Consider the following 25,897-nt stretch of genomic DNA (forward strand, 5'->3'; position numbering starts at 1 on the left):
GGCTGAGAGAACCCCAACACAATAGAGATCTTGTACTACAGAAGCATATGTAAAGAATCACAGAATCATTTAGGTTGGAAAGGACCTTTAAGATCATCGAGTCCAACCGTTAGTATGATCATATTTATCACAATAAAGTTCATACACTTGAGACTGCCTGCAGGATCTGAGCCAATGATTATTTAAGTAGTCACAAGACTTTACAGACTTACCATCTTTAGTGAAATTTGCAAATACGCCTTTTGCTTTCGGTCTACTGTTTTCTAATTCAATCTCTATTTCATCTTGATAGCTCGATATTTCACCTGTGGTGATGAAATAAAAATAAAACTCAGGAATCATTGATGTGATTCTGAGCAAATGAGTGATATGTTACACTAAACACAACTTCTACCTTCAAAATCTTCCAGCTTTTTTGATAATGCCTTCTCAAGCTGAAATGAAAATAAACAAAACAAACATTAAATTACTAAAAGAACCCAACTTGGTACTGTTTGTGAACAGCATATAGAGACACAGAATCATAGGGTACTTTAAAAGCAATAAGCACATTTCAAATCCCAACTCAAATTACTTCATAGCGTCAAGACAGGTAAGACAGACAAGCTTCAAAATACCGACCAACTTCAAATTGTTCTCTCACCCATTCCTGTACTTCAAAAGCAACCTTCACTATGGCAAGCTGCAAATAAAAGGCCCCATTCTTCAGCAGTCAGGCTCTATGACTGTGCCTGTAGATGTGAGCAAGAGCAAGGACAGGGCTGAAATTGCAGTGCCCAGGCCAAACGTAGCACACAGGTGATGGCAGACTTAAGTACTGACCTACAGCACCTGGTAGGCTCTTGAGAACATCACAAACACGCCTACAGACCTTTAAATGATAGCATATTTAGAACAGTAAAAACAAAACCCCTAAAAACTAATAATGTAAGAATCAGCAATGACAGTAGTAAAATATTCTCCTCTGGTGCCAGCTTTAGTGCATGCTTTGTAAAGAAATTAAGCCACATGAGAAACTAATCTCTGCGGAAGCAGGTGTTGTGCCACACAAAAAAACAGCAGTCTCATTAAAGTAATTGGGTTATTGTTTTTATATGTGTTTAAAAAAAAGTTATACGTAATGGCACTTCTCCTGACCACAGGTATCACGTTAAAAACAGTGCATGGTTTCTGATCCAATTACAAAGGTTATACCTTTGCAACCCTGATCCTTGCTAACCAGGGTGGAAGAGCGCATACAGCATATAAAAGAGAAGTGCAGACATTAGGACAGCTACTCAAGACCTCCATGCCACAAGCTCAGCTTAACTTGTCACATGAGAGCCTCCAGTTTTGTAAGGACAAAAAGATTTGATGCTTCGGCAAAAGGTCGAAGCGCAAGAAGGGAAACACATGCAGCAGGAAAGCAAGCATAAAGGAGATAACGGAGCTTAGTGTAACGGCATCAGCTTGTAAATGGGGGAGCATCTGGGCAGAGTGTGCTGAGCCCTCATCTACCATACAGCAGTCATGGGCTAAGCACCAAACACTGGTAGCCTGCAAAACACAGCAGCTCAGCTGGTGCTTGTTTACTTGGCCACCCAGACATCCTGACCTGCATTAGCAAGAGCCCTGACTCTATACTTCCCACAGCAGCTGGCTAAGATGGTAGACATACTTCAATCCCTCATCAGAGGATGTTTAAAGCTACATTTGAAGCTACGTATCTGCAAGAGCACAGCTCTCTGGAGGAGTGAACAAAAACTATATAGGAGAAAAACTTCTATATATAATTGTGTATATATATATATATTTTTTTTTATTATTATTTTTTTTAAACTGGGAACCTATCCCTTTGCCAGTAAAACAAAAAAGTCTCCTTTAGTTAATGGGTATCATATGCACTAATTCTCACCCTTCTCATAAGAACCTCAAAATATATGTAATTAAACCTTATCAAAGGCTGGTCAGTTAGGATTTAGTATTAACTAATTAAAAAAGGAATATACAGAGGGAGAAGAAAGGAAAGTAATACAGAGAGCATCTGATTCAGAATTCACCTGCTGTATCTTCAATTTTTTTTGACCAGCTGTAAACGAAGGAGGATCACACTCTTCCTCCAAGTCAATCTTCATAAACTCATCTATGGTTAGCTGACTTGTTGGAGTATCTTCAAACTCAGTCAACCTACCAAAGCATACAGCACATTACCATAACATCTTTAAGAACTCCTTTAAAAGTAACAAAATTTGTCAAACTGCTAAGTTACAGAATAAACATGTCATCCTTAGAAACTTTGGCTCAAATACAGACTACATTAAAACTGAAGTGATACTAATTGTTTCTTCTGCTGCAAAGAAAGTATCTTTTCATATAACAAATTAGCTTTTGATTTATTGTTGATAAACAAAGACTGAACAGAAATACCACAGCCCCTACAGTCAATTAAGTATAGATTGACAAAACTAAGATGAGAAACGCAGCTCGTTCCTCCTGTCTCATTGCTTTTGTTATCAACAGCAACAACAAAACAGATTCCCAAACTAAAATATCTGCCATCGTAGTTTAGGAGTATGCTAAAAAATATTCCTGATATGTTAGCATGATTAATTTATGCAAAGCAAATGTTAAAGTAACATATCTTCAGCAGACTGGAAGAGGGACAAGAAGTAATCTTCCCAGGACATGCAGAAGCAGTAGTAAAATAAAGGGATCATCTGCACATTGCACAGATGGAATAGATGAATGCATGTAATTTTACAATAATACACTTTGTATTTGTTTAATGCTCACATTTTAACAGTTTCTACCTATGTGAGAGATAGGGCTAGCTCCATGGGGAATTGCCATGAAAGCAGTTGAATCTTACAAAGGAACTGAATCTTAAATGAGACCATGTTGTCATAACTTTATCCACAAATTTCAGCATTTTATACAGGTGGTTGAGAATGAGCACATCCATTTTACAGATGGAGAAAGTGAGACAAAAGGTTAAGTACAAAGCCAGCTCAGGAAATGTCTGGCAGAATGCTTTTCTGACAGAAAGTGCCCTTTTAATAATATCAACATTTTCCATGGGAAAACGGCAATGATGGGCCTGCAGCTGCTTCACTGGAATATTCCCATCTTCCAGAGGAAGCAAAGCTGACAGCAGCTTCCATCTGCAAAGCTAGGAAACTAAAAACGGTGATTCAGTACTCCCAGCACAGGACCTTTCAGCATTTCTCCCCCCCTAAACACAGTCATGGTTTTCTCCTCTAGCTCCAATTGCAACAGAACTCCTTCCGAAGAAGGAATTTTCTCTAGGACAGAAATTCAGTTTCCAACTGACTCCAGGGTCAACGCCAAGAGCACAGGGCCACACTTGCTCCCTACATCTTCATCAGTACCTGTATTTCTTTCTTTATAAACTGAGGAGCAAGACGAGATAGCCATACAGAGGGATGTAAGCAAGCCACAACTTCAGGACACTTTGCCTGGAGACACCCTGCTCCCGGAGCACAGTCCATCTCATGCCGTGAAATGCTCAGGGAGAGCTGGGCACCTCTTCGTAAAACCAACAGCAAGCAGCACGCTGAGTCCAGGCATGGCTGTGCCGGCCAGAATTAGTGCTGCTGAGGAGAAGAAAGCCTCTGAAATCTAGTCTCGCTTTTGGAGTTCAAGCATCTCCACAAAGCCCAAAATTAGGCATGTATTTGAGAGTGACTGACAGCCCCAAACCTTCCCTCAGAGTACCAGCGACCAGCTCCCTCCTCCTCTCTTTCAGATCAAATTGGAAAGGAGAGGAGGATGCTGTTGGCAGTAGCAGCACCCAGCTTTTAATTAACAGACTAGAAATCTTTCTCAGCGTTAACGGGCTTCCAGCGTGCATTACCCACCTTCCAGGAGGGAGCCTCATCTATCAGGCTAGAGGGAAAACCTGGCTATGGCACTGTTGTTATTATTTTAAATCAGGATTCACTTAATGCCAAGGCCATATATCATTTTAGGAGCATGGATCTTCCCAGTCACCACCATTAAACTACAGTCATCCATCTCTCCACGTATGAATCATGCACTCACAGGTAGTCTCATTTCAGCAAGACTTTTCCTCCCAACCAGCCTCGCCTTGCTAAAATACTATTCTCCTCCCACTATAAAAAGCCAACATGCACTTTGGCAAAGACGCCCAGTTTGTTTACCCCACACTCGCTCCGAGTTTGAGATGAGCGGCCAGACCCAGAGCTCAGCCAAAACGGCAACACCTCTGGGCATGTGGAGCAACGCAGAAAACACCAGCGGCAAAACCAGTCCCTCATGAAGCAAGGCCGGGGACGAGATGACCATGCTTGGGTTTCAGCACCCAACCCCACGCACGTCTCCTTGCGGACACCCGAGGCTCTGTCTGTCCCTCTCCTTGCCCACCGCGTAGCGTGACCAGCGTCACGTACCCTGCACCCGTCAGGCGTCAGCCCACGGGTGAGCCAACGTGCCGGCGGCCGGCACGGGCTTCAGCTCAAACGCCAGCTTCAGCCCTGAGCTACAACAGCAGCACGGGTCTCTCCTAAGACCTTCAGTGCATCTGCACCAGGACGGAGCAGAGCTACGTCGTGTTTGCTGGTGGTGCTACCAAGGAGCTCAAACCCACAGCACAGCACGGTTCGACCGTCCGACCCGGCCGCCAGCACCCAGTCCCACGCCCGTGCCCTCCTCTTCCTCGGTCCCGATCCAAGCCGAACGGGGCAAAGGCTGACCAGCCGGCAGTGAGGGCTGCCAGCGTGACAGTGTAGGTACAGCCCGGTGGCAAGCCCAGATTTAGAGAAGCACGTTATTTCTTCGCTTCTCAACGGTCTTAACTACGAGGCTCTAACCTTCCTCTTGAAACGAAGAACCATCCATCCCTGATGGTCAGGATCACAGCTTGAGCATCATCTCTGTGGGAGAGCGAGCTGTTCACTCAACATTTTTTTCCTTTAACTTGATATAAATAAATACCTGCATTTGCCAACCACTTGCCTGCCTCAACATTTTACATTGGCTGATATCCTGTCTACATATTTTTAAACATATCTTTAATTTTATCCAGTGTTTGGACACATGCCACCAAGGCAACAAACTGATGCACGCAGCAGTCTACACCACATGAAACAAGGTAACATTAGTTTGGCAGCTAAGAAAAACTGACGCAACCGTAATTATAAGCACAATACTTTCAGGGGCGAGGGAGCGCCCTCACGAAAAAAAAAAATAGCTATGGGCTATTTTTTAAGTCCCACATAAAAATTATATCCAAGTTCATTTTGCACTTTTGTTACTCTAAAAAAATCTAATAAGAGTTGCCATTTCAAGTTATGCACAGAAGGAGGAAAATAAACAGATATACAAATTAAGATAATATTTCCTTGGCACAAATTCAAAAGGGCTCTAAAAATGGAAATTTGGCAGACAAGTATTTTCTATTTATAGCCAAAGCAGAGGCAACCACTACAGCTCAGGCTAAGATTTAACTTCCAGTACAAACCCTCCTCTTACAGTTTCTCACAGCAAACTCTTTCAAGCAAATTCCTTTGGGAAGAAAAGTTGTTCCAGAGCTTGGTGTCATCTGCCCCTAACCCCAACCTTTTTTTTTTTTTTTCAAAGAAAAATTTCCATGGCTTTTATTTCACCCATTTACGGACAAAACCACACCTCGTCTTCTGATAAAGCACTTTTGTGCACAAAACAGTAAACCAATTCTGTTCACACTTAATTTAGCTCCCAATAAGGGAAAATGGGTCAGTCATTTTGAAGTTACGAGCAATGGTTTTTTTTTACTTTGTTTTGTTTCAGGGACACTGTCCAGTGAAGACTTATGAATCCAGTCTACAGCCAAGGCAAAAAAAAAAGAGACTCCTGTGTGCAGCTAGTTGCTCAGTTTTAATGTTTAACTGAAATTCTGCAGCAGTGGGGTGCGACAAAGCACATAAAACAACAAGGTCTTCTGGAGTCCAACTCACAATGCTTCAGGAGTCCACGTTCAAAGTCCAAGAAGGACTTCTAAGCAGAGATCATTAGGAAAAGCCATGGTGTCCTCCTACGTATACACAATCAGCATCTAGCTCTAGAAAGCAGGCAGCATAAAGCAGACGTATCTCGTGCTGGACCTCTATACAGAAGGGGTAACAAATGACAAGTTCAGAGACAATTGTTTTTTTAAAGAGAGAACATGAAATTTAGCCTGAGCAGTCAGCTTTTAAGTTGCCTTTTGTGAGAGGTCTTTCTAAAGTACTTAAAATATTTTATTAAAGGATTAAAAAAAGTACTAAGCTGAATATTGGCGTATTGTTAGCAGAAATACATTAAAAAAACTTTATTGCAAGATAAGGTGGTGCTGGTAATTAAATTCCCCTGATTTTTTCCAAAATTAACAATATAATTAAAACCCTAAATAATAACTTACATGATATCTACATAACCTTAACTGTCATATCAATTACAAACATCCTAGTAATAGATCAGCTGATTTGACAACTCCAACATTTGCAAACTCTGGAAAGTAAGGGATTTACTTTCATATCTTAGTGAAGTACCAAAATATTGCAGTATATTCCCACTGTTTTAACTTAACATTCATCAGTGCTGCCTGCCACTCTAAACCTGTGCACTCACTCGTAGGAGAGAAGTTCAGAATTCACACTGATGTGGCAAACCATCACTATTTTTCACACTATAAATGTAACAGTCTATATCATCATCCGTTTTTTTCCAAGCCATACAATGTTTATGCATGAACTATTCATGGAAGTATGTAAACACATACCCTAAAAGTGATACTTAATACAGAACATGTATCAGAAATAGTTATTAAATGCTTCCTACATGACATAAAAAAAAAAAAAAAAGTTCTCCAGTATCCACCACTATGTAAATAAACAGAAGTGTAATCTCCTTATATGTAATCACTGTACATATACATAATTTTACACAATTTATGGTGCTCATTTGCTGGCAACTCACCATCGTTTTCTAAGTATTGAAGAATAGATACCTTGAAAGATTTATTGTACTAAATAAAACCACCCTTTAGAATTAATTGCTTTTACTTGCTCACACCAAAACAAAGATTTAAAATTATGACAAATTTATCAGAATAAATTTTAAAGCCCTGATTCTGCAAACACTTAAACATGGGGTTAACTCAGGTTAACACTTGCGCACACAGTTAGCCCACCAATAATCCCACTGACAGACCTCCCTGGCCATCCCAGAAGTCCAACAGCTTAAACCACCTGGAATTTTTTGTTCTTGGGGGTTTTTTCCCCTGCGTCCTGGTTTCAGCTGGAATAAAGTTAATTTCTTCCTAGTAGCTGGTATAGTGCTGTGTTTTTGATTTAGGATGAGAATAATGTTGATAACACACCGATGTTTTAGTTGTGGCTAAGCTGTGATTATACTATGTCAAGGACTTTCCAGCTTCTCACACTGCCCTGCCAGCAGAGGCTGGGAGTGCACGAGAAGTTGGGAGGGGACACAGCCAGGACAGCTGACCCAAAGGAGCCAAAGGGGTATTCCAGACCATATTACATCATGCCCAGTACATAAACTGGGGGAAGTTGGCCAGGGGGCACCACGGCTCAGGGATTGACTGGGCATCAGTCAGCGGGTGGTGAGCAATTGTATTGTGCATCACTTGTTTCATATATTCTATTATTATTATTTCCCCTTTCTTTTCCATCCTATTAAACTGTCTTTATCTCAACCCATGAGTTTTACTTAATTTTTTTCCCTAATTCTCTCCCTCATACTACTGGGTGGGGGGAGTGAGCAAGCGGCTGTGTGGTGCTTAATTGCCAGCTGGGGTTAAACCATGACACCCCGATTCAAGTGTTCACACCACACTAATGAAACAAAATGCTTTAGCATTCCTTAAAATTTTGTTTCATTAGCATGGTTCCTCCACTGTGGTCTGTCAAAAACACTCTATGATCTCCTGGAAAAGAAAAATAGCGCGCTGCTTAATTTCTTAACAGCCGCTCATATGAGGAAAGTCAAACACAGAAAAATCTGTTTACAAGATCTAAGCCCGAGTTAGTGCTAACAAGTTAATTATTGTTTCAAAAGTAACAGACACCAAGTAAGTTCGAAATTACATTTTTTAAATAAGTATGAAGTACTAAAATATATCAGGAATCTAATTAATGTATTAGCTTACTAGCTGTATAGAAGCCGGATTTATAAAAAGGAACACTGCCTGTGAAATTGGATTCCTCAAAAATAAAACCTTTTTTCATTAAAACAGGCAATCCAACTTACAAAGGTATGCAATACCAGCCCACATGGATCAAGTTGCATTTTACTCGCCATACTAGAAAGATTTCTAGAAACCATCTCTAAGCCACTTGAAATTATTTAACTGGAGACATAAAGTATTTTTCAATTTACTTTCTTTCATAGCTTGTCACAACAGCGGCCAGCGAAGGAGCTTCGTGGCTGCTGAGCTGAGATCAGAGCGGACACCACCACAAGCTCCTTTACATGAAGTAACTTCCCCAGTTTTCTGAAAACTTCTCTCCGTACCACACTTCAACCAAGAGCACTTACACAGCTCTGACGTACTGAGCATCCTCGAGCACTTACACAACTCTGACGTACTGAGCATCCTCCACCCTTCTCCATGCTCAACCGCCTTAGGTAAACAGTTCTCACTTAATTCAGCAGATACCTTTCACAGGATTTTAGCACGGCTTTACTTGGATCGCAGCCAAACACAGACTTCTTCACGCCTTTCCCTTCAGTCCTAGCCTTGATACGGCTTTGGTATTTTGGAAAACGTAACCTCACAGCCACCTCACAGCTACGCATGTCCCCGTTACCTCTCGTCCCATCCCCGCTCTGGACTCCTGTTGACTTGCTCCTCACTTTGCCCGCTCTCACAGACATCCACCCGGCTTGAGACTGCACTGGGAGCTTGGACATGAAGTTTATGTGAGCGATATATTGAAGAAATGAAAATAAGAAAAGCTGTGATACATTTGCAATACATTTATCTCTATGCATGAATCTTTAATTTTTCCAGAAAATTACCAACGCAGTCATTGAAAGAGCTGTAGCTGGGTCCCCAGGATACGAGCAAAGGACCCCATTTATGAAAGTCCCTGCAGCATCTCCAACTGGTAAATGGAGTTCCTTTGTAACAATTCTTGTTTTCCCCCAAAACACTATTTTGTTGTGAGGAAAAACATCCACCTCAAAAACGAGCCCTTTAAACCCATTCTGGTCTTTCATTCCAATTCCTTCTAAATGAAGCTTTACTTCTTCTGAAGTTCATCACAAATAGGGTTTTTAACAGATAGTACTTTATGGAACTGAGAAGAAATATTTTTTATGTAAAAAGCAGCTCAATTTAAAGATAAAGAGAGTAAGCCAAGGAAGTAAAATGCAAGTGTTAACAAAGATAAGCGGAGGTTTTTTTATTTCTATTGAAGAAGTGCCTAAGATCTTCAAACGGGCATAAGGGCCACACAGTATTATATAATGCACAATGAACAAATATCACAAAAATTATTCTCACTGCAGATAAGACAGAATTTAGTATGCAGAGAAAATATGCAATAGGTGAATAAACAGATGAGGGGGCAGAGTATGTAAAGGTTAAAAAGGCAGCAGCAAAGACAGGTGCATTGAACACAGGCACAAATGTGAGGATTAAATGAAATAAAAGGCTTGGGTTTATTAAAAGTTAATTTCTGCTATCTCCACAGATGATTACACAGAAAATAACAATTTGACTAATTAGTTAATATTTGTACAGTACTTTGAATATATAAAGTGATATATAAGTTAATATCATTTCAATTAGACTGGAAATGAGATAGAATTATCAGTGCATTTATTAATATTTAATACATTCACTTTCAACAACAGCAACAAGCTTTACATTTTAATTGTGTGCTTCAAAACACAAAGCTAGAAGGCCCTGTGAAGTAACTACAAAGTTCTCTTGCCAAGATCCTACCAAAACCCCACGCATATTAAAAATAAACACACACTGATTTTTAACCAAACAGATGGCTAAATTAAGAACTCTTGATTCAGGGATGAGTGACAGGGTCCACGCACCATGCTTGGTCAATTTTCCTTCCTAAACAGACTCCCTTGATGATCAGGTCATTCATTTTTATGACCTGAAGGTACGTCACATTTTTGTGAACCTCCTCCTGAGAGCTACTCCTCCGGTACGCAGCAGCGCAAGAGGCGATAGACCACAGGCACCCAGGGCTTGGTGCTCTCCTCCACCTGATGGACAAGAGGGTGAACTAATCCCCTCTTACACAGCCCCATCAGCTGCATTGCAAAGGATCAGAAATAGTGCCCTTCTTAGGGAAGGGCTGCCACCCTTTGCTGAGGGCCTTCCCAAAACTGGAAGCCAAGCAGGGCTTTCTTAAAAAGCGTCACTCCCGCATCCTCAGCCAAGCCACTGATCAACACAGCCCCGTCCCCCCCAGGCTGCCGGGCTGCCTCCACGAGGCACCTCGTGTCGGTGCCGTCCCTTCCCTTGCAGATTTCTGCCACGGAAGTCCATCGGCACCAAAAGCAAATTCAGCTTCCAATGGTCTGTGCTTCCCCAGGAGCCATGTAGCCAACTGGGAGCTAAATCAAACCGTACAGCGACCTGCAGGCTGGAAGTTTCAGCTTTGCCTGGACTCCTGTTTGGTTTCACTTCAAGAGCTGTCAGGACAAAGCCATCACCAGTGAGCGCAGCATCCAATGCCACCCATCAATGAGGGCTCACCCAACCGCACTCAACACCTTCACAACGCACAGAGCAGCAACAGCTCGTCACAACCCAGAGTAACTATAGCAATAATTGAAATAAAACTGTACATCAAACTGAGAAGCAAAGAAATTTTTAAGAACGTGAAACAAGTTCTTGTTAATTTAGACAACTTCTACTTGATGGCATTTTGAGAGGAATTCTTGAAGGAAGAGGGAAAAAAATGGAGTGCAGAAAGAGTTATTCAAAGGTATTTTTTTTATTTGTCTTCGTTAAATACTATATAACATGCTCTTATTTGAAAAACATCAATCAAATTTATAGATTCATGATAAATAGTTGTAATTATAGCTGCCTGAAAATAATTCAGCTGTCACATTTACCCTGTCAAAGTAAATAACGCTGTCATTTTAGTTGATGTGTGTGACTTGAGTAAACATTTCAAAGCATGAATTTTGAAGTAAGATTTCTTCGCTTGAAACAATTGCTCAAATTAATTTTCCTTCCAACTCTAATTTATTATGCTTACTTTCTTAGTAAGAACAAACTCTTTAACTATTTAACCAAAGCATCTTGAAGTAGATTGTGGGGGCATATATCATTAATCATACAAAACACATACTAAAACACATGGCCTGTTGACCAGATTAAAAAAAGTGGCATTTGTACTGCTCCATCCTTATAGTTGTAGTACCTTGAAGCACTTCAAACGTTTTAAATTTATCCCTATACCACACACGCATGGTAGGGAAATAGCATCACTCCTGCTCCACAAATGAAGATCTGGGGCAAAAATATTTTTCACAATTAAGAAGTGAGCATTATTAACAAGTATTAGACTCGGCTGGATGTGCTTAAGCTGGTGTCAGTGAGATGGAGAGAAAGAGACACGCCAGGGGAGCTTTCTAAAGACAGACCTTGGTGGAACAAACTTCAGAATATATTGGTGGTACAAAAATTTCCAACTGGGGGCAACAGAAAGCATGGTATTTCACAGTTAGGTCATTTTTTTACTGAACCTATGGGAAAGAAAATGTTACAACTTTTCAAAACTAAAATGAGGGAAACAGGGTGACTGCTTACTTCATCAAAATATGGAAAATACTACTAGATCTTTAAAAAAACCCAAACATGTCAAAAGTACTTGGGAAATTCCCACTTTCAGGCTCACATTCTGCTGATAATTCCACTTCGGACCCCTCCAGTGAACTTACCATTAGACTCACTGAGATGTCTTCTATTTATTAGCCGTGCAACACTATCAAAAATGAACATTTCAGCAAAATATTTTGAAAAGCTCTGTTCAATAACAGCTAAAGGACGAGACTTTTCAGCACTGTATTCTAGATTAATGAAAAAAAAAAGCCACAGTATGCCCTCAGCTTTGAGAATCAATCAATTATTTCTTCTGAGGACATGACAACACTGTTAACATTTCTGACACAACGGTTTTTTGCCTTCAACTCTTCACCTGTTAAACGGGCACAGTGCTCCTTACCATCTCTGCTAAGCATGTGAGGCCTTACATAAGAGGCAGGTGTTAGTACTTAAAAATGACCCGCTAAAACATGTTGTACTTATTTTATTCTTGGCACTTCTGAAAAGGAAAAGAACCTGGTTTTCTCCGATATACATTCATTTTAGACTACACCACTTTTCAGTATTGTAAATGAAAGATAAAAGCAGTAAGACTGCACTGACCTTTTCCTTAATGTAGACTCACAAACCTTGACCACCCTGATGACCTCTTTAACAGTACGTCGGAAATCATGCATTCTTGCTGCCACTAGCAGAGCTAGAGAATAAGCAGGGAAAGTCAATGTCAAAAAGAGGAAAATTTCCCAAAGAAAAGCAGAAAACGGATAACTATACCCTTTCTTTGTCCCTGCCTTCAGCTAAAGACCTGTAAATGCTTGAGCTCAGCTGCATCCCTGGATACAGGTAATTAACTTGACTTTAGAAACTTTGCTTCCTAGCCAATAAAGCTGATTGCAAATTGCACCCTGAAAAATCCTATGCTTTAATATCTGGGAAACCATGGTCAGCTACTTAAAATACAGCACAAGAACATCTCATTGATCATGTATTTTCAAAGTTATCATCTTTTTTGGCAGAATTTACTAGTCCTGAATAAAAAGGTCTCCAGCGAAACGCTGAATCTGCTTAAGCTGTTATCCTCACCGCTGTCACCACTATCACTGTCTTGCTAGTGCCCCAACGCTCTCCTGCAAGACCCTCTATGCAGCTAGATAACTAGTACTGGCTGCATTTACATTAGTGTGTTGAGTCAGAGCACTAGCTCCGTTTTGAAGCATCACGCCCACTCATGGTGCAGTGGCTCAGTGCGCAGAACAGTTTTAAGCATGCAAAAATGCTTCCTTTCAGAGGAAACCAAACCAGAGCTCCACTTCAGGTGTACGTTTAAAGTGCTCCAGTTCCTAATGGGAATATCAGGGGTTGAACTAACAGCTGGTCCTTCAAACAACGCGTGACACAGACATTTAGGCCAGGGAACCAAACTAAACCCAGTCCACAGTACACCACATCAACTGCATATTGCGTGGATGGATGTAGGGCACTCAGCACCACCTGCTTCAATCTATTGATCCATGTCTGTTGAATCAAATGACTTCCTCGTGTGGATATAGTCTATGTAGTGAATCAAAGACCAGGCTGGTCTCCCAGAGTCTGTACTCAAATTTTTAGCGAGGTGCAATAAGCAAGTACTATTAACAAAGAGGCTAGAAATTTCAAGAAGTTTGCATAGGCCTGGGTTCCCTAAGGTTTGAGCGCTATTTCTCATTCCAGCATGCACATGTAAGATCTTTTAAATAAAATAAAGCGCATACATGAACTCTGTGACTATCTACACTCTTCATTACTCTGACCTCACTGGCTGGTACTGACTACCTTTCAACCTAGCCCTCCCAAACCGGTAGGTTTTTTGTAAGCATCATGACAGCAATGGATCTTGAAAAAGATGAAGAAGGAGAGGAAAATAATTTCACAGAACAGGTCAAACAGGGCATTTCTTGCATAAGACACTGTGTAAAGACACAAATCAAAGCGCTTGCACTAATGGTGTCATTTTAGCTGACAAAAAAACCTTTTAGCAGCTAGAGCTTGCAGAGAGTGTGGGCGAGAAGAGCACCAGAAAGGAGGTTAAAAAATCCAAAAAGTAAGATACAAAGGATCTAAGCAAGTAATGTAGGAGCAAGGGCAAAAATGAAGTTTGAGTTTCAGAAACTATTTCTGTGAAGACCTATATAATCTGTAGGTGCCTGACAGCACGAAACCCAGAGAACACGGCATCCCCCAGGAAATGAGAAAGTCCTCATCTGTTCCCAACTCCCAGACTCTCCCGTCCAACCCCCCGCGGGGGAAGCGGTACACCCAGTGTCTGACATACCTGCTCCGCAGAGCCCCGAAGGCCGGCGGCCGGTGTGCATCCAGTCCCGCTTCATTCTCTGCAACAGCCTCAGAGCCGTCATGGACACCTCGTGGTTCTTATCCCCAAACTCAAGCATGTGTGCAAAACGAGGAATATATAAACACGGATCTGCAACAGAAAGTAATACAATCATTTCTAATCCTAACCTTTGATTTAGGAAACGCAGTACTTGAGCAGCAGTACTGCGGGGCTGTCACCGTTGGCTTGGTCCATGTCTCGGCAAACAACATGGACTGTGCTGCTGGGCCAGATCCTCTGATCACTAGGCTTTAGAAGCACCTTTTTAGTTAAGCTAAAACAAAATCCTTTCTTGCTTTAGAGACAAGAGACCTTTAAAGCACTGCACGAAGTTTTTCTTACATGCTTTTCAGGGTCGAAGGCTGCACATGCTGACTCCGACACGTGAGCAGTGTTACAGCTATCGGTGAAATTATGCACAAGGCTTTTGCAGAATGAGGACATAACATACAACGCTTTTGTAAAATGAGGACATAACTTAGACCCAAAACTTTTAACATCTCTTGCAAAGTAACATATAAGTTAACTTGCATGTGTCATCTCACACCTAACTACAAACTAAGCTTTGAAAGAAATTTGTTTGCTTAAAATCCCAGGTCCCTAACAAAAGTCTACTTACACCTTCAAAGTTAATTCCAGCTCCTTCTCAGACTCGTATTCCAACAAGACAGAACACTGTTTATTACAGATCCTAAGACATACTCTCCATCGGCATAAATTGCTGGAACCTAATTAACGTCAACAGTGCTATGACAATTTAGATCAGCCACGGATCTGCCTTCAGATGTATAAACTTATTTCAAGTGTTGGTGTTATCAGCTTCAAACTAACCGAAATATGTCAGTACGCGTTGTGCTTTTCCTAAACCAATTTATAATTTATCAAACCATCTTGTAAAAGCTACACTTAACACATGTTTACTCTTATTTGAGGTATCAATTTCTCATTTCCTGCCAGCCTTTTATCACTGGACCAGAAATCCATGATGTATGGTAAATTGTTAACTATTAGTCTCAACTCAATTTCCTTAGCTGATCCCCTATGTGGGCACTTAAACTGATAAAGATGAAAATTCAGCTCGAAACACTGGAACAATCTTACAGATTTACAATTAATCAAAGCAGTTTCATTTAGCACCAAGTTCTAACAATGATGCCCTGTTGCTATCCATAATTACCGAGATCACACTGTAGGTGATTACGCCTGTCAGCCCTGCAGAAGCATTTAAATGAAAGCATTTATCAAGCAAAAACTTCCAAAGACGTCTCCGTCAAAACTGAAGAAATGCCAGAGCGCAGTCACCTCCTAAACATGACGCTAAAAATCAAAGGTTTAGGGAAGATTAACTGATCCCCGTGACTCTTCTGGGCAGTTGTGCTGCGTTTCCAAGTATGATTTTATAGAACTGTACTCAACAGAAATGACCAATTCCAAAACACAACAACAACAAAAAAACCTTCTCACAAGTGATAGCCTGGGATTCAACAGACATTTAAACTTTCCTCTTTGCACTACAGAAACGTGTGTGATGTTACAAAGAAATGCCCGGTTTGCTTTTCCATCTCTTCTTATCTGGAGAGGGCCCAAGTTCAGCTCCTCTGGCCACTGGAGCGGAGCAGAGCAAGGCAATTCACAGCTTTTTCTTCTCAGCCCAGTTTCGGAAGCATTTACACATTCGCATTGTAGCTGTTCAGACATTTCTGCTGGCATTCATGCCCACAGGTCATTTGACAAAACATTGCACGTCGTTAATTTAAATTCTGAAGCTACCAAACAGCCAGAAAATGAATACACCGGTGGGTTTTAAGCGAAAAGCCTCAAAGAGGCCATAAATGGCTAGAAAGTAATACTACCAATATATAAATTAAATGCAGGGCCAAGGTTAGCATAGACATGTCCTGCATGGATGCCAACATTTAAAAACCAGCATAGTGATTTTGAGAAGCTGTAAACCCCAAACAGGTTGCTTCCTTGCACCGAGTCCCCTTTGCCTTCAGGGAGACACCTGGGACTGAAACCCTTGCACAGGAGCGAGCAAATTCGAGTGGGGCAAAACCCGTCGGTTTTCCTGAACGGCGACTGCGGGGGCTGTGAAGCAGATCGAAGAAAAACTTTATTTTAGTTTTTAAGAAGGGAGCGTCTGTTTTTCTGAAGCCTTTCCCTTCTCTCCCTAGCCCACTCACGACTCGGACTTTTGGAAGAACACCCGACACCACGTAGTCATTAACGAGAATATAGAAAAAATTCTTGGAAAACTGTTTAAAAGAGTGACTTGCCCACCAGAACATCCACACCGGGACGGCAGGCCCGAGGAGAGGACCCGGTGCCGTGCCCCGCTGCCAGCCCACCCCCAGGGGAACAGGAACGGGCACGGGGGGGACGGGGGGCGGCCGAGGGGTGTGTGGGGGGGGGTCAGTCCCCGCCGAAACACCCGCGGAAGGCGGGCGGGGGCCGGGGCCGGGAGGGCCCGCACAACCGAGGCGCGGCGGCGGCTTGGGGGCTGCGAAAAAAACCCCAGGGGGACGCAAAAAAACCCACCTCCCTGCGACTTTCCCTGACTTCAACCAATTCCGCCCCCGCCGTGCCCCCAGCGCCCGCAGCCGCCCCAGGCGCCGACCCCGGCGGTGCAGCGCGGCGGCCCGGCTTCCCCCCGCGGAGCTCCGCGGCGGCGGGGGACGGTGCGCGGCGCTGCGGCGCCCCCGCCCGGGCCGGCCGGGAAAGGCGGTGGGCGCCCGGGGCCGCTCGCCCCGCTCCGCTCCCGCTGCCGGCCGGGCCGGGCTCAGCGGCGCTCGGCGCTGCGCACGTCCCCCCGCCCCGTGCCGGTGCCCGCCGCCGCGAGGCGCAGCGCCCCCGGGCGGGCGCGGCGAGGGGCGGAGCACACCGCGGAAGACTGACACCACAGCCGGGCGCTGAGGAGGGGGGGGCGGTTCTCCCCGGCCGCGCCCCGGCGTTCCCTATTGGCGCGGGAGGCCGTGACGCGCGGCGCGGCGGCTGCCTATTAGGGCGGGAGGCGGAGGCAGGGCCCGGCAGAGCCGCGCCGAGCCGCATCCCGCCGCCGCTGCTGTGAGGGGAGCGCCGAGGGCAGCGCCGCCCGCCCGCCCGCCGCGGAGGAGCCGGGGCGCCCCGCGGCCAGCAACGCCCCCGACGCGGGCGGGAGGTATCGCGGAGGAGCAGCGCCGTGTGGCGGCGGCGGCCGCCGCCGCGGGGAAAGGAGAAAAGTTGGTGCGAGCGGAGGGCAGCGGGGCCGCCCCGGGAACGGGACTGCAGAGAGCCGCCGCCTCGCCTCGCCTCGGCCCGGCCCGGTTGCGGCCGCCGCGGATTGTGCCCCCGCCGGTCGGGGAAGGACGGAGCGGAGCGCGGTCGCTGGCAGCGGGGATCGGGCGGCTGGCTGCGCTTCACCCTCGCCGGGCTGCTGCACTCGGAGGATTTGTGGATTGACTCTCGCTCCTGACCCACCGCCTCGGCTGGATTTGTGGGGTTTTGTTGCTGGATTGTGGCTTGGCTTTTTTTTTTTTTTTTTTGGCTTATTTTTTTTTTATTATTATTTTTCTCTGCTCTTTCCTTGGGGGAAGGAACTGCCTGCCAGCCCCGCTCGGGTTCCCCACTGCAACCGTGGCAGTGCCGTGGAGGCTGGGACCCCCCCTTCGAGCCAAGGTGAGCGCTGGCACCGATCCGATACAGCAGCATCCCTTTCCCCCCGGAAAGGTGCGTCGGGCTTGTAACCAAAGAGCGTGCACACACACCAAAAAAAAAAAACCCACACCAAAAGCCGCCCTGCATCTAGAAGCGTACAAAATACCGAGCTAGTGGGACTCGCATTTGGGATTTGTTAGTTCTCTTGCTCATGCCACTGCCCCATGGTTGCCTCAATGGCAGGATCATGAAGTGTTTGACTTTTTTTCTTCTGCTTCCAGAGACCTTAAAGAAGTCCAAAAAGAGCGTGAGGTCAAACGCCAAGGTGCCAGGATGCTATGAGATAGTGCCCCTGTCCCTGAAGAAGAAGATGGCTGCAGAACTTTACCCTGCCAGCACCAACACCAACATCGCAAACAGTAACGCCGCCGCCGCCGCCACCGCTGCCAACAGCAAGAAGAACGCCCTGCAGCTCCAGCAGAGCGCCCAGCCGCCCCCGCCGCCCCAGCTCCAAAACCTCAACAACAACAACTTGGAGAGCGCCAACTGGCAGTCCTTCCATCCCACGCTGCGGGAGAGGTAAGGGCCCAGGCCCCGCCGGACCCTCCCCGGGAGGGTGGGTGGGAGCGGTGCCCGGCCCCGTGGCACCTGCGCCGGGGCCAGGCGTGAGGGCTGGGACGGACCCACGGGGGACGCCGGCGGGAGGCTCGGGGGGGCTGCGTGCCGGCGGGGCTGGGGCAGCAGGTGAGGGAGGGGCTGCCCGTGGCTAACGGGGCTTCTCCCCAAACCCCGTCCCCGTCCCCTCGCTTGCAGGAACGCGCTGATGTTCAATAACGAACTCATGGCTGACGTTCACTTCATCGTGGGCCCGCCAGGGGCATCCAAGAAAGTTCCTGCCCATAAGGTTTGTGCAGATCATTTTTGGCTTTTTAATACTGCTGTGCGTATCGCCCTCTTCCCTTGCCTTCCGACTAGGTTGCCCTCTCTCCTCCTCCCCCCCCCCCCCCCCCCCCCAATTACGGCTCTCGTCTAATCCCAGAAGTAGTTCACATACAGTGCAATTACAGGGAACAGTCCAAGGCAGTCTTTTGCCTCCACTGCAGCTTTTAACTTTCCCTAAGTGTAGCTCTTATCAAAAGCCAGCACACTCAGCCATTACCGATACGTATTACTGAGGCTTCTCTCTCTCTTTATTTTCCAGTATGTTTTGGCAGTTGGTAGCTCTGTCTTCTATGCTATGTTTTATGGCGATCTCGCAGAGGTCAAATCTGAAATCCATATACCAGATGTGGAACCTGCAGCCTTTCTAATCCTATTAAAGTAAGTGGCCACTACAAGTCTGCTAATTAGGTGGACAGAATCAAAGTAGCTTATAAAATATACATCTCCTAATTGGTATTGTGCAATACGCACTTATTACTGTCTGCTTCATGTTCTGACAAATACTGAATGTCAAATTCTCTGCCAGCAAAGATGACTGTAGATCAGTCTTTCACGGCCTGTATTTCCCCCCCCCCCCCCCCATCTAGATACATGTATAGTGACGAAATAGACCTGGAAGCTGATACAGTTCTGGCGACTCTGTATGCTGCCAAGAAGTACATCGTGCCGGCCCTAGCAAAGGCTTGCGTCAATTTTCTGGAGACCAGTTTAGAAGCGAAGAACGCTTGTGTCCTGCTGTCTCAGAGCAGGCTCTTCGAGGAGCCAGAGCTGACGCAGCGCTGCTGGGAAGTGATTGATGCTCAAGCAGAAATGGCACTGAAGTCAGAGGGCTTCTGTGAGATAGATCAACAAACACTAGAGATCATTGTAACCCGGGAGGCACTCAACACCAAGGAAGTGGTAGTTTTCGAGGCCGTTCTCAACTGGGCAGAGGCTGAATGCAAAAGGCAAGGGCTGCCGGTTACACCACGCAACAAGAGGAGTGTATTAGGAAAAGCTTTGTACTTGGTGCGGATTCCGACCATGACGTTGGAAGAGTTTGCCAACGGAGCTGCCCAGTCTGACATCCTCACCCTTGAGGAAACTCACAACATATTCCTGTGGTACACAGCTGCAAATAAACCCAAACTAGAGTTTCCACTGACAAAAAGAAAAGGACTCGTACCTCAGCGATGCCATCGGTTTCAGTCATCTGCGTACCGCAGCAATCAGTGGAGGTACAGAGGGCGATGTGACAGTATTCAGTTTGCCGTAGACAAACGGATATTTATAGCAGGACTGGGATTGTATGGGTCAAGCTGTGGCAAAGCTGAATACAGCGTCAAAATCGAACTGAAGCGCTTAGGAGTTGTCCTTGCTCAAAATCTGACAAAGTTTACCTCTGATGGCTCCAGTAACACTTTCTCTGTGTGGTTTGAACACCCTGTGCAGGTTGAGCAAGACACGTTTTACAATGTAAGTGCTATTCTTGACGGTAACGAACTCAGTTACTTTGGGCAAGAGGGAATGACTGAAGTGCAGTGCGGGAAAGTGACCTTCCAGTTCCAGTGCTCCTCGGACAGTACTAATGGAACCGGAGTACAAGGAGGACAAATACCTGAGCTCATTTTCTATGCATGATGCATTTCACCTTGATTGTATTCCAATACTGCGATGATGCACATTAAGGGATTTTTCACTTTTACTACAAACTTTGCAGCAGTATGGAATGTTACGCTACTTACCTATCTGCTACATCAGGCTATACAAATAAGTGAAGGAATGCTCTTGAATTTAATCTTATTTTATTTATTCATAAGCTATTTGACTTAATTATTAAGACTGCAACAAGCAGAAAAATGTTAAATTTTGCACGTACTGTGCATTTATTTTGTATATAGATAACTAACTTGCAGACTGCAGCTGACTTAAACAGAATGTTCTAAACTAGAGCAGTTTACGAATCTGTGAAATATAAAACATTTTTACTTGCCCTAAATCCTGTGTACTTGATCATTGCTGATCTTGTGGCTTGTGTCTGTTAATTCATCTATAGCACAGTTAACAGGGGTGATAATACTGTAGTCTGTTCACTGTGTGCATCGACGCAGGGCGTTAGCTATCATTGCAAATACGAAGGTTCCCTTGCCTGGTAACTGAGACTATCCATCAGCAGCCTTTATTGTCCTTCACGAAAAAGGGAGCTGACATATGTGGAAGCTCAGGGGTTTTTGTGTGTTGCCTAACCTGAAGATAGACAAACAACGAGTGTCATCAAAGTTGATCAAAATCATCCTGTGGTTATATTTGAAAGCCTCTAATGCCCCTTCACACGCATCATCTGTGTTAACCTCTAGCCTTCCCAGCAAACAGCAACACTGACTCTTGCACCTGTCAAACTGCACCCCACTTGAGTGGCCAGAGTCAAGACATACGGATGAAGCTTAATGCAGTGACAGGCTTCATCACAGATTTAGCCTGGAGCTGTAATACTGGCAGCCACTATCTATATATACATCCCATCATCACATTTAGGAGCAGACATGAGAGAAATACTTGTAGTATGTTCTTTAAGTTCACTCAAAATTACTAATTAGAAACAAGCCACCTTAAACAAAAGCTGCTGGATCTTTCCTCCCCCTCTAATTTTTTTTTTTTTTTCTAAAAATGGAGTCCCATCCACTATCAGCAGTCATTTTAGAGCTAGTACCCTTAACTTTCATCACTCTGAGAAAAGTAGGTGGCTTTTCTCAAGTGTCTGACAATCATTACAGATGAGCCAATTAGAAATACTTAACTGTTTTTTTTATAAATCTCACTTCTCATAACGACCTTGGAAGGAATACTCAACCAGCAGTCTAAACCAGGATTTTTTCTGATGTTTATAAAGTACCTCTACCTTTAAATTAAAAGGGCTTTCTCTTTTCCTAAGCTGCATTAATTTTCACCTTGAAACTAAGCTGCAATACAAATTCTGTCTGTTCTCTCTCACCTCAAAAAAAAAAAAAAAGTAATGAAAAATAAGAAGGCAACTGAATTATTGAAAACAAGAACTTTCTACCAGACATCAAGCTACGCTAACGAAGCCAGCACACCACGGTGGCTGGTAGCTGTGCACTGCCACATACTATCTGGATGCCGTTACAGTGGTGCTCAGCATGTGAGCTGCTGGTCTCTTGCTGCAAAGGAAGGCAGATATGTGCCCAGCTGAGTACATCTGAAGGGGCATGCATGTGTTGTTCTTGAACACAAAGGCATCTGATTCTCTCGGTACAGATTAAGGAGAGTGGGAGTGACAATGGGTAAAGATACAGAAGAAAACTCCTGCACAGAGGTGGGTAACAGTCACAAGACCTCTCTATAAACACACTCTTTTAACTGGATTTGGCATGAATTCCCTTCCCTTAAAAGCTACAGCCTAGACAATAGCTTTTTTACCCTTCTGACTGGTTAAAACCCACCTTCCTATCACTGTTACGATTTCAGTGATGACTTACTAATTAATAAGGTATTCACGTGCTTGGAGAAAGTTGCTCCTCATTTTCCATCAAGCCACTTGTATTTCAAGCACTGAATATCTCAGCTACAGGTGATAGACAGATAGTAAATTTGGCAAATATTTATCAAATGTTGCATCTCTGTGGAATTGAAGTGAGACAGGCCTGCGCGAGTTTGTTGACACACACAAATTTGTTACACAGCAGCCCATTGTCTGAGAATAGCCTAAACTACTCTCGGAAAAAGCAACAAAACTATTTGTAAAAGAAAATAGCATCTAGCTCCCAAAAACATAGAACAGGCTCTCATAGTCAGCAATTCAGCACAATGCTCTTCTGCCTGGATTGATTCCAGCTTCATTTTTAAGTTACCACTTTGGTATTTAGCACACAATACTATGTATATATACACACATACATACATATTCTTGTCAAATAACCATGTAGAAAATCCACCCAAATACTCAAAAGTCAACTCAAAAAAAAATACCTATGGCTGGAGCATTTATGCAGAGTTCTCTGGCCAACAGAAGGAAAGTTTTTCCCAGCACGTAGACATTCACCTATTAAAAGACGAAAAACCATTATTTAAATCTTAAACCACAAATGTTTTTAATAGAACATTTATATGGCAAGGAAAAAAACCCCAACTTTTGAAATCTTAAACAACCTGCTTTAAAAAAATTCAATTGAAGTAATACAAGCAATATTCATAGGTACAGAATAATATGTGGTGCTTGTCAAAAGCTCCACAAATTAGCAGTGTAAATCAAAGCCTAAGTTTATACTGAAAAAAAAAAAAAGTTGTTCGTCATGCTCTTCAGTGGGCTCAGTGTTGCTCTGCAGTACTGGGACAATTTTTCAGTTGTCACCTAACATCTTAAAGCCTTAAGTAGACTTTAATATAGTATCAGTATATATAATGTGTCATTTATCTTGTAATGTAACAAAACCTGAGCAAATACTCACAAGTAAGTACAAATTTCAGCTCTGTATGATCATGTGAAGTGGGATAATTAAGTATTGCACAAGCACACACCAAGACTTTTCCACCAAAGCAAGGAGGGGTGCTACATGCCCCCAGGGTTATTTGTCATTTCTTACTATTTGGACATTGCCCCAGATCACCCTACATTAAAAAAATATAAATTCAGAAGAACCCTAAACTACCCCAAACCTGCTAAGGAGCCAGGGACAGAGCCCTGCTCCCCTCCCCTCCTTCACTGCCACGCTCAGGAGGATGTAAACTGAGGGGAGAAGTTACTCTTCATGCTCTGATTTGCAATTTATAGCATAGGCAACTACATTTGTATTTTAAAAGTCTGAGGAAGTTTTCTTTCACTATCTTAAGATGTGTTTTTGTGGTCAGCAAGAAAGGCAGGATATACTTCAGTTCCCAATCAGCCCCAAATGTTCCCACGAAGCTCCATGAATACCTTGCTCCCCCAAGGCGTATGTAAAGGTCAAAGTTAGTATAAAAAACTCCATCCTCCTACACTCCAAACAAATAGATTTTTTTTTTTTTTTAGGGTAATATATACTCTGTTGCTTTCATGTAACAGAACTGCCCCCCTCTTTCCTATGCCACGATAGTGAAGGTGTTTACTAAGCAGTCAGTTGCACAACTGAGTTGTTGATTATGGTACAGACCTATGGAAATAAAAAATCCTGTTACTAAGTATATTCTCTTTCAGTTTCACAAAAGAGCTTTACCAACATTAGTTTAAAAGCAACCTGTCCTCCCATGTGTCCAGATACTTCTACCAAGCTAGCAAAAAAATATATATTTAAACAGGAAAAAAAAATACTGACACATTTTAACCTAGCTCTTAAATTTTTTTCTTTATGTGACAGTGTTCTTAATGTGAATTTTTCTCAAATTCAAAAGGTTTTTAAAATGAGAATTTCAAAGAAATCCTCAGAATGATCATGTATCCTGAAAGTGACTGCGCAATCAAGTGTACATGACATGATGGTAATTCATTCCATATTTAGTGGAAAGTGTTGAATATCTTCCATGTTGTGTCTGACCAATGGTTGGACTGGCCTAGAATATACGAAAGTATAGTCTTACATTTTATTGTCCTTTTTTTCCTGAAATACCAGACAACATAGAAATACTATTCTATAGGAAGGGAAGTGAACGAAATATACCCTTTGAATAATTATATTTCCTAGGAAGTAAGTCACCAAATTTTATACAGAAAAATAAGCACCTACTGAATCTGGTAATTCATATAGGAGCTTGAGAGCATGTGACTTTCCATGAGCCACAGAGACAGAACAGACATTACTACAGCGAAGTATCTGCAGGGTTTCAGTTGGCTTTAGATGCTCTAGATTCACTGCAAGCTTGGAACAGCTTGTTTTGACCTTTTGTCTAAAAATTATTAACATAAAGAATGGGGGTTTGGCTGTAGTTTCAGCCTTCTAAGTTGGCCGACCAAGTTACTATAAATCTTAAACCTCATCACTTAGATCTTGTTCTGCAAGGACAATCTCACTGCACAAATCAATAAAGTTACTTCAGTGGAGCCAAGTACATATGATGTTTCCATCACAGGTTTCACAAACTCATCTAGTTCTTTCATTTTTGTCTAGGAAAAAAATCACCCTCAAATTCAGACAAGTATTTCTCCTTCTGGCTTTTTTTTGTCACAACATCCAAATACTTGATGTTTGTCCTCATCAAACCGTGTCACTCTAAGAGACTCCTCCCAAGCACTTTCCATAAATGCAATCATCAAAGAACAAGTAAGTATGAAGAAGCATAATGAAGCAGGGGTTTTTAGTGAAGTTCTAACAATCAAAGCGGGTGCAGAATTAAATCTAAAAGCAAAGACAAATGCATAATAAAATTGCTCAATGACTGTTTATCCTCCTCTCCTTGGCCTAACTAAAAGTCTCCAGATTCATAGTCTATTTGAGAAGTAATGTACTTAAACCTAACCTGCTTTTCCACTTCACCCACATCATCAGTGTATTATGACCAACTTCAAGGTGTAGGCAGTGTATTTACACAAAATAATAAATTCAAATCGAAATGATACATCAGGGAATTTCTTTCTTTTGATCACAAGTGCATTTCTTTGCAGTTTCTGGTTATTATCAATTTAGAAAAAAAGCATAATATACAGTGGATTACATGCTCTATATTGTTTTCTTCATGAAACTTATACATTTTTAATGCCAGGGTAAGTCACAAAAAGAATCAGGAATATTTAATTACTTCCAGTTTTCCTGGCAAATCAGTAGGAAAAGAGACTTCAGGCCCTCTCAAACAATACGCTTCTCATCTTTAAAAGTTGCCAGATATTCACAGGTTCTGGGGTGTTTCTCATAAATGGGAAATTAAAAATGGCATAAAGCTCACCCAGAAATCTGTAATGGCATTGAACTGCTGAAACATGATATTTAAGAACTTCTGGGTTTAGTGGAAGAAGGCCCTTTCACTAAAATTTTATGCTGCTGTCACTAATTTCAACTATTACTCATGCACACACACACACAGATCCTGTGACAGATGAGATACGATATATAATAGGCATATAGATAGAGTCTTTCTTTACTCTCATCATTTGTATGTTTTTTTGCACTCCATTAAGTTTAGAAAATTAAGAGAATTAATTTAGAGGCCTACTTTAATTTCTAGTTCTTTCTTCATTA

The 25,897-nt window shown here is 43.1% G+C and overlaps 2 protein-coding genes across 4 annotated transcripts in view; one reads left to right on the top strand and one right to left on the bottom strand.

Annotated features, from left to right (window-relative positions):
• The window catches only part of BRF1 (BRF1 RNA polymerase III transcription initiation factor subunit), a 176,537-nt gene that overhangs the window by 73,965 nt on the left and 76,675 nt on the right, over positions 1-25,897 (bottom strand). For both annotated transcript variants that reach the window (XM_049828830.1, XM_049828831.1), the window contains 6 exons: positions 22,722-22,794; positions 14,121-14,270; positions 12,413-12,506; positions 2,040-2,166; positions 395-434; positions 213-305 (listed from right to left, as the gene is read on the bottom strand). In XM_049828830.1, the coding sequence (XP_049684787.1) occupies positions 213-305; positions 395-434; positions 2,040-2,166; positions 12,413-12,506; positions 14,121-14,270; positions 22,722-22,794 (577 nt within the window). The remainder of the gene's footprint in view (positions 1-212; positions 306-394; positions 435-2,039; positions 2,167-12,412; positions 12,507-14,120; positions 14,271-22,721; positions 22,795-25,897) is intronic.
• On the top strand, positions 17,236-21,039 carry BTBD6 (BTB domain containing 6). 2 transcript variants are annotated; one of them, XM_049828840.1, is made up of 5 exons: positions 17,236-17,834; positions 18,095-18,392; positions 18,627-18,717; positions 19,015-19,133; positions 19,343-21,039. In XM_049828840.1, the coding sequence occupies exons 2-5, from the start codon at positions 18,184-18,186 to the stop codon at positions 20,373-20,375; spliced, it is 1,452 nt and encodes a 483-aa protein (XP_049684797.1). In that variant the 5' UTR covers positions 17,236-17,834; positions 18,095-18,183; the 3' UTR covers positions 20,376-21,039. The 2 variants fall into 2 exon arrangements, with proteins under 2 accessions (XP_049684797.1, XP_049684796.1); XM_049828839.1 differs by having other exon boundaries at positions 17,236-18,392.

This window comes from Accipiter gentilis, chromosome 25 (genome assembly GCF_929443795.1).
Source record: "Accipiter gentilis chromosome 25, bAccGen1.1, whole genome shotgun sequence".
Classification (NCBI taxonomy): Eukaryota; Metazoa; Chordata; class Aves; order Accipitriformes; family Accipitridae; genus Astur; species Astur gentilis.

Excerpts from the sequence above, each read along its gene's own strand:
- BTBD6 (XM_049828839.1), top strand. The coding sequence starts at position 18,025 with ATGCCACTGCCCCATGGTTGCCTCAATGGCAGGATCATGAAGTGTTTG. Across the intron at positions 18,718-19,014 it reads AGAAAGTTCCTGCCCATAAG|TATGTTTTGGCAGTTGGTAG; the intron begins GTTTGTGCAGAT and ends TTTATTTTCCAG. Across the intron at positions 19,134-19,342 it reads GCCTTTCTAATCCTATTAAA|ATACATGTATAGTGACGAAA; the intron begins GTAAGTGGCCAC and ends CCCCCCATCTAG.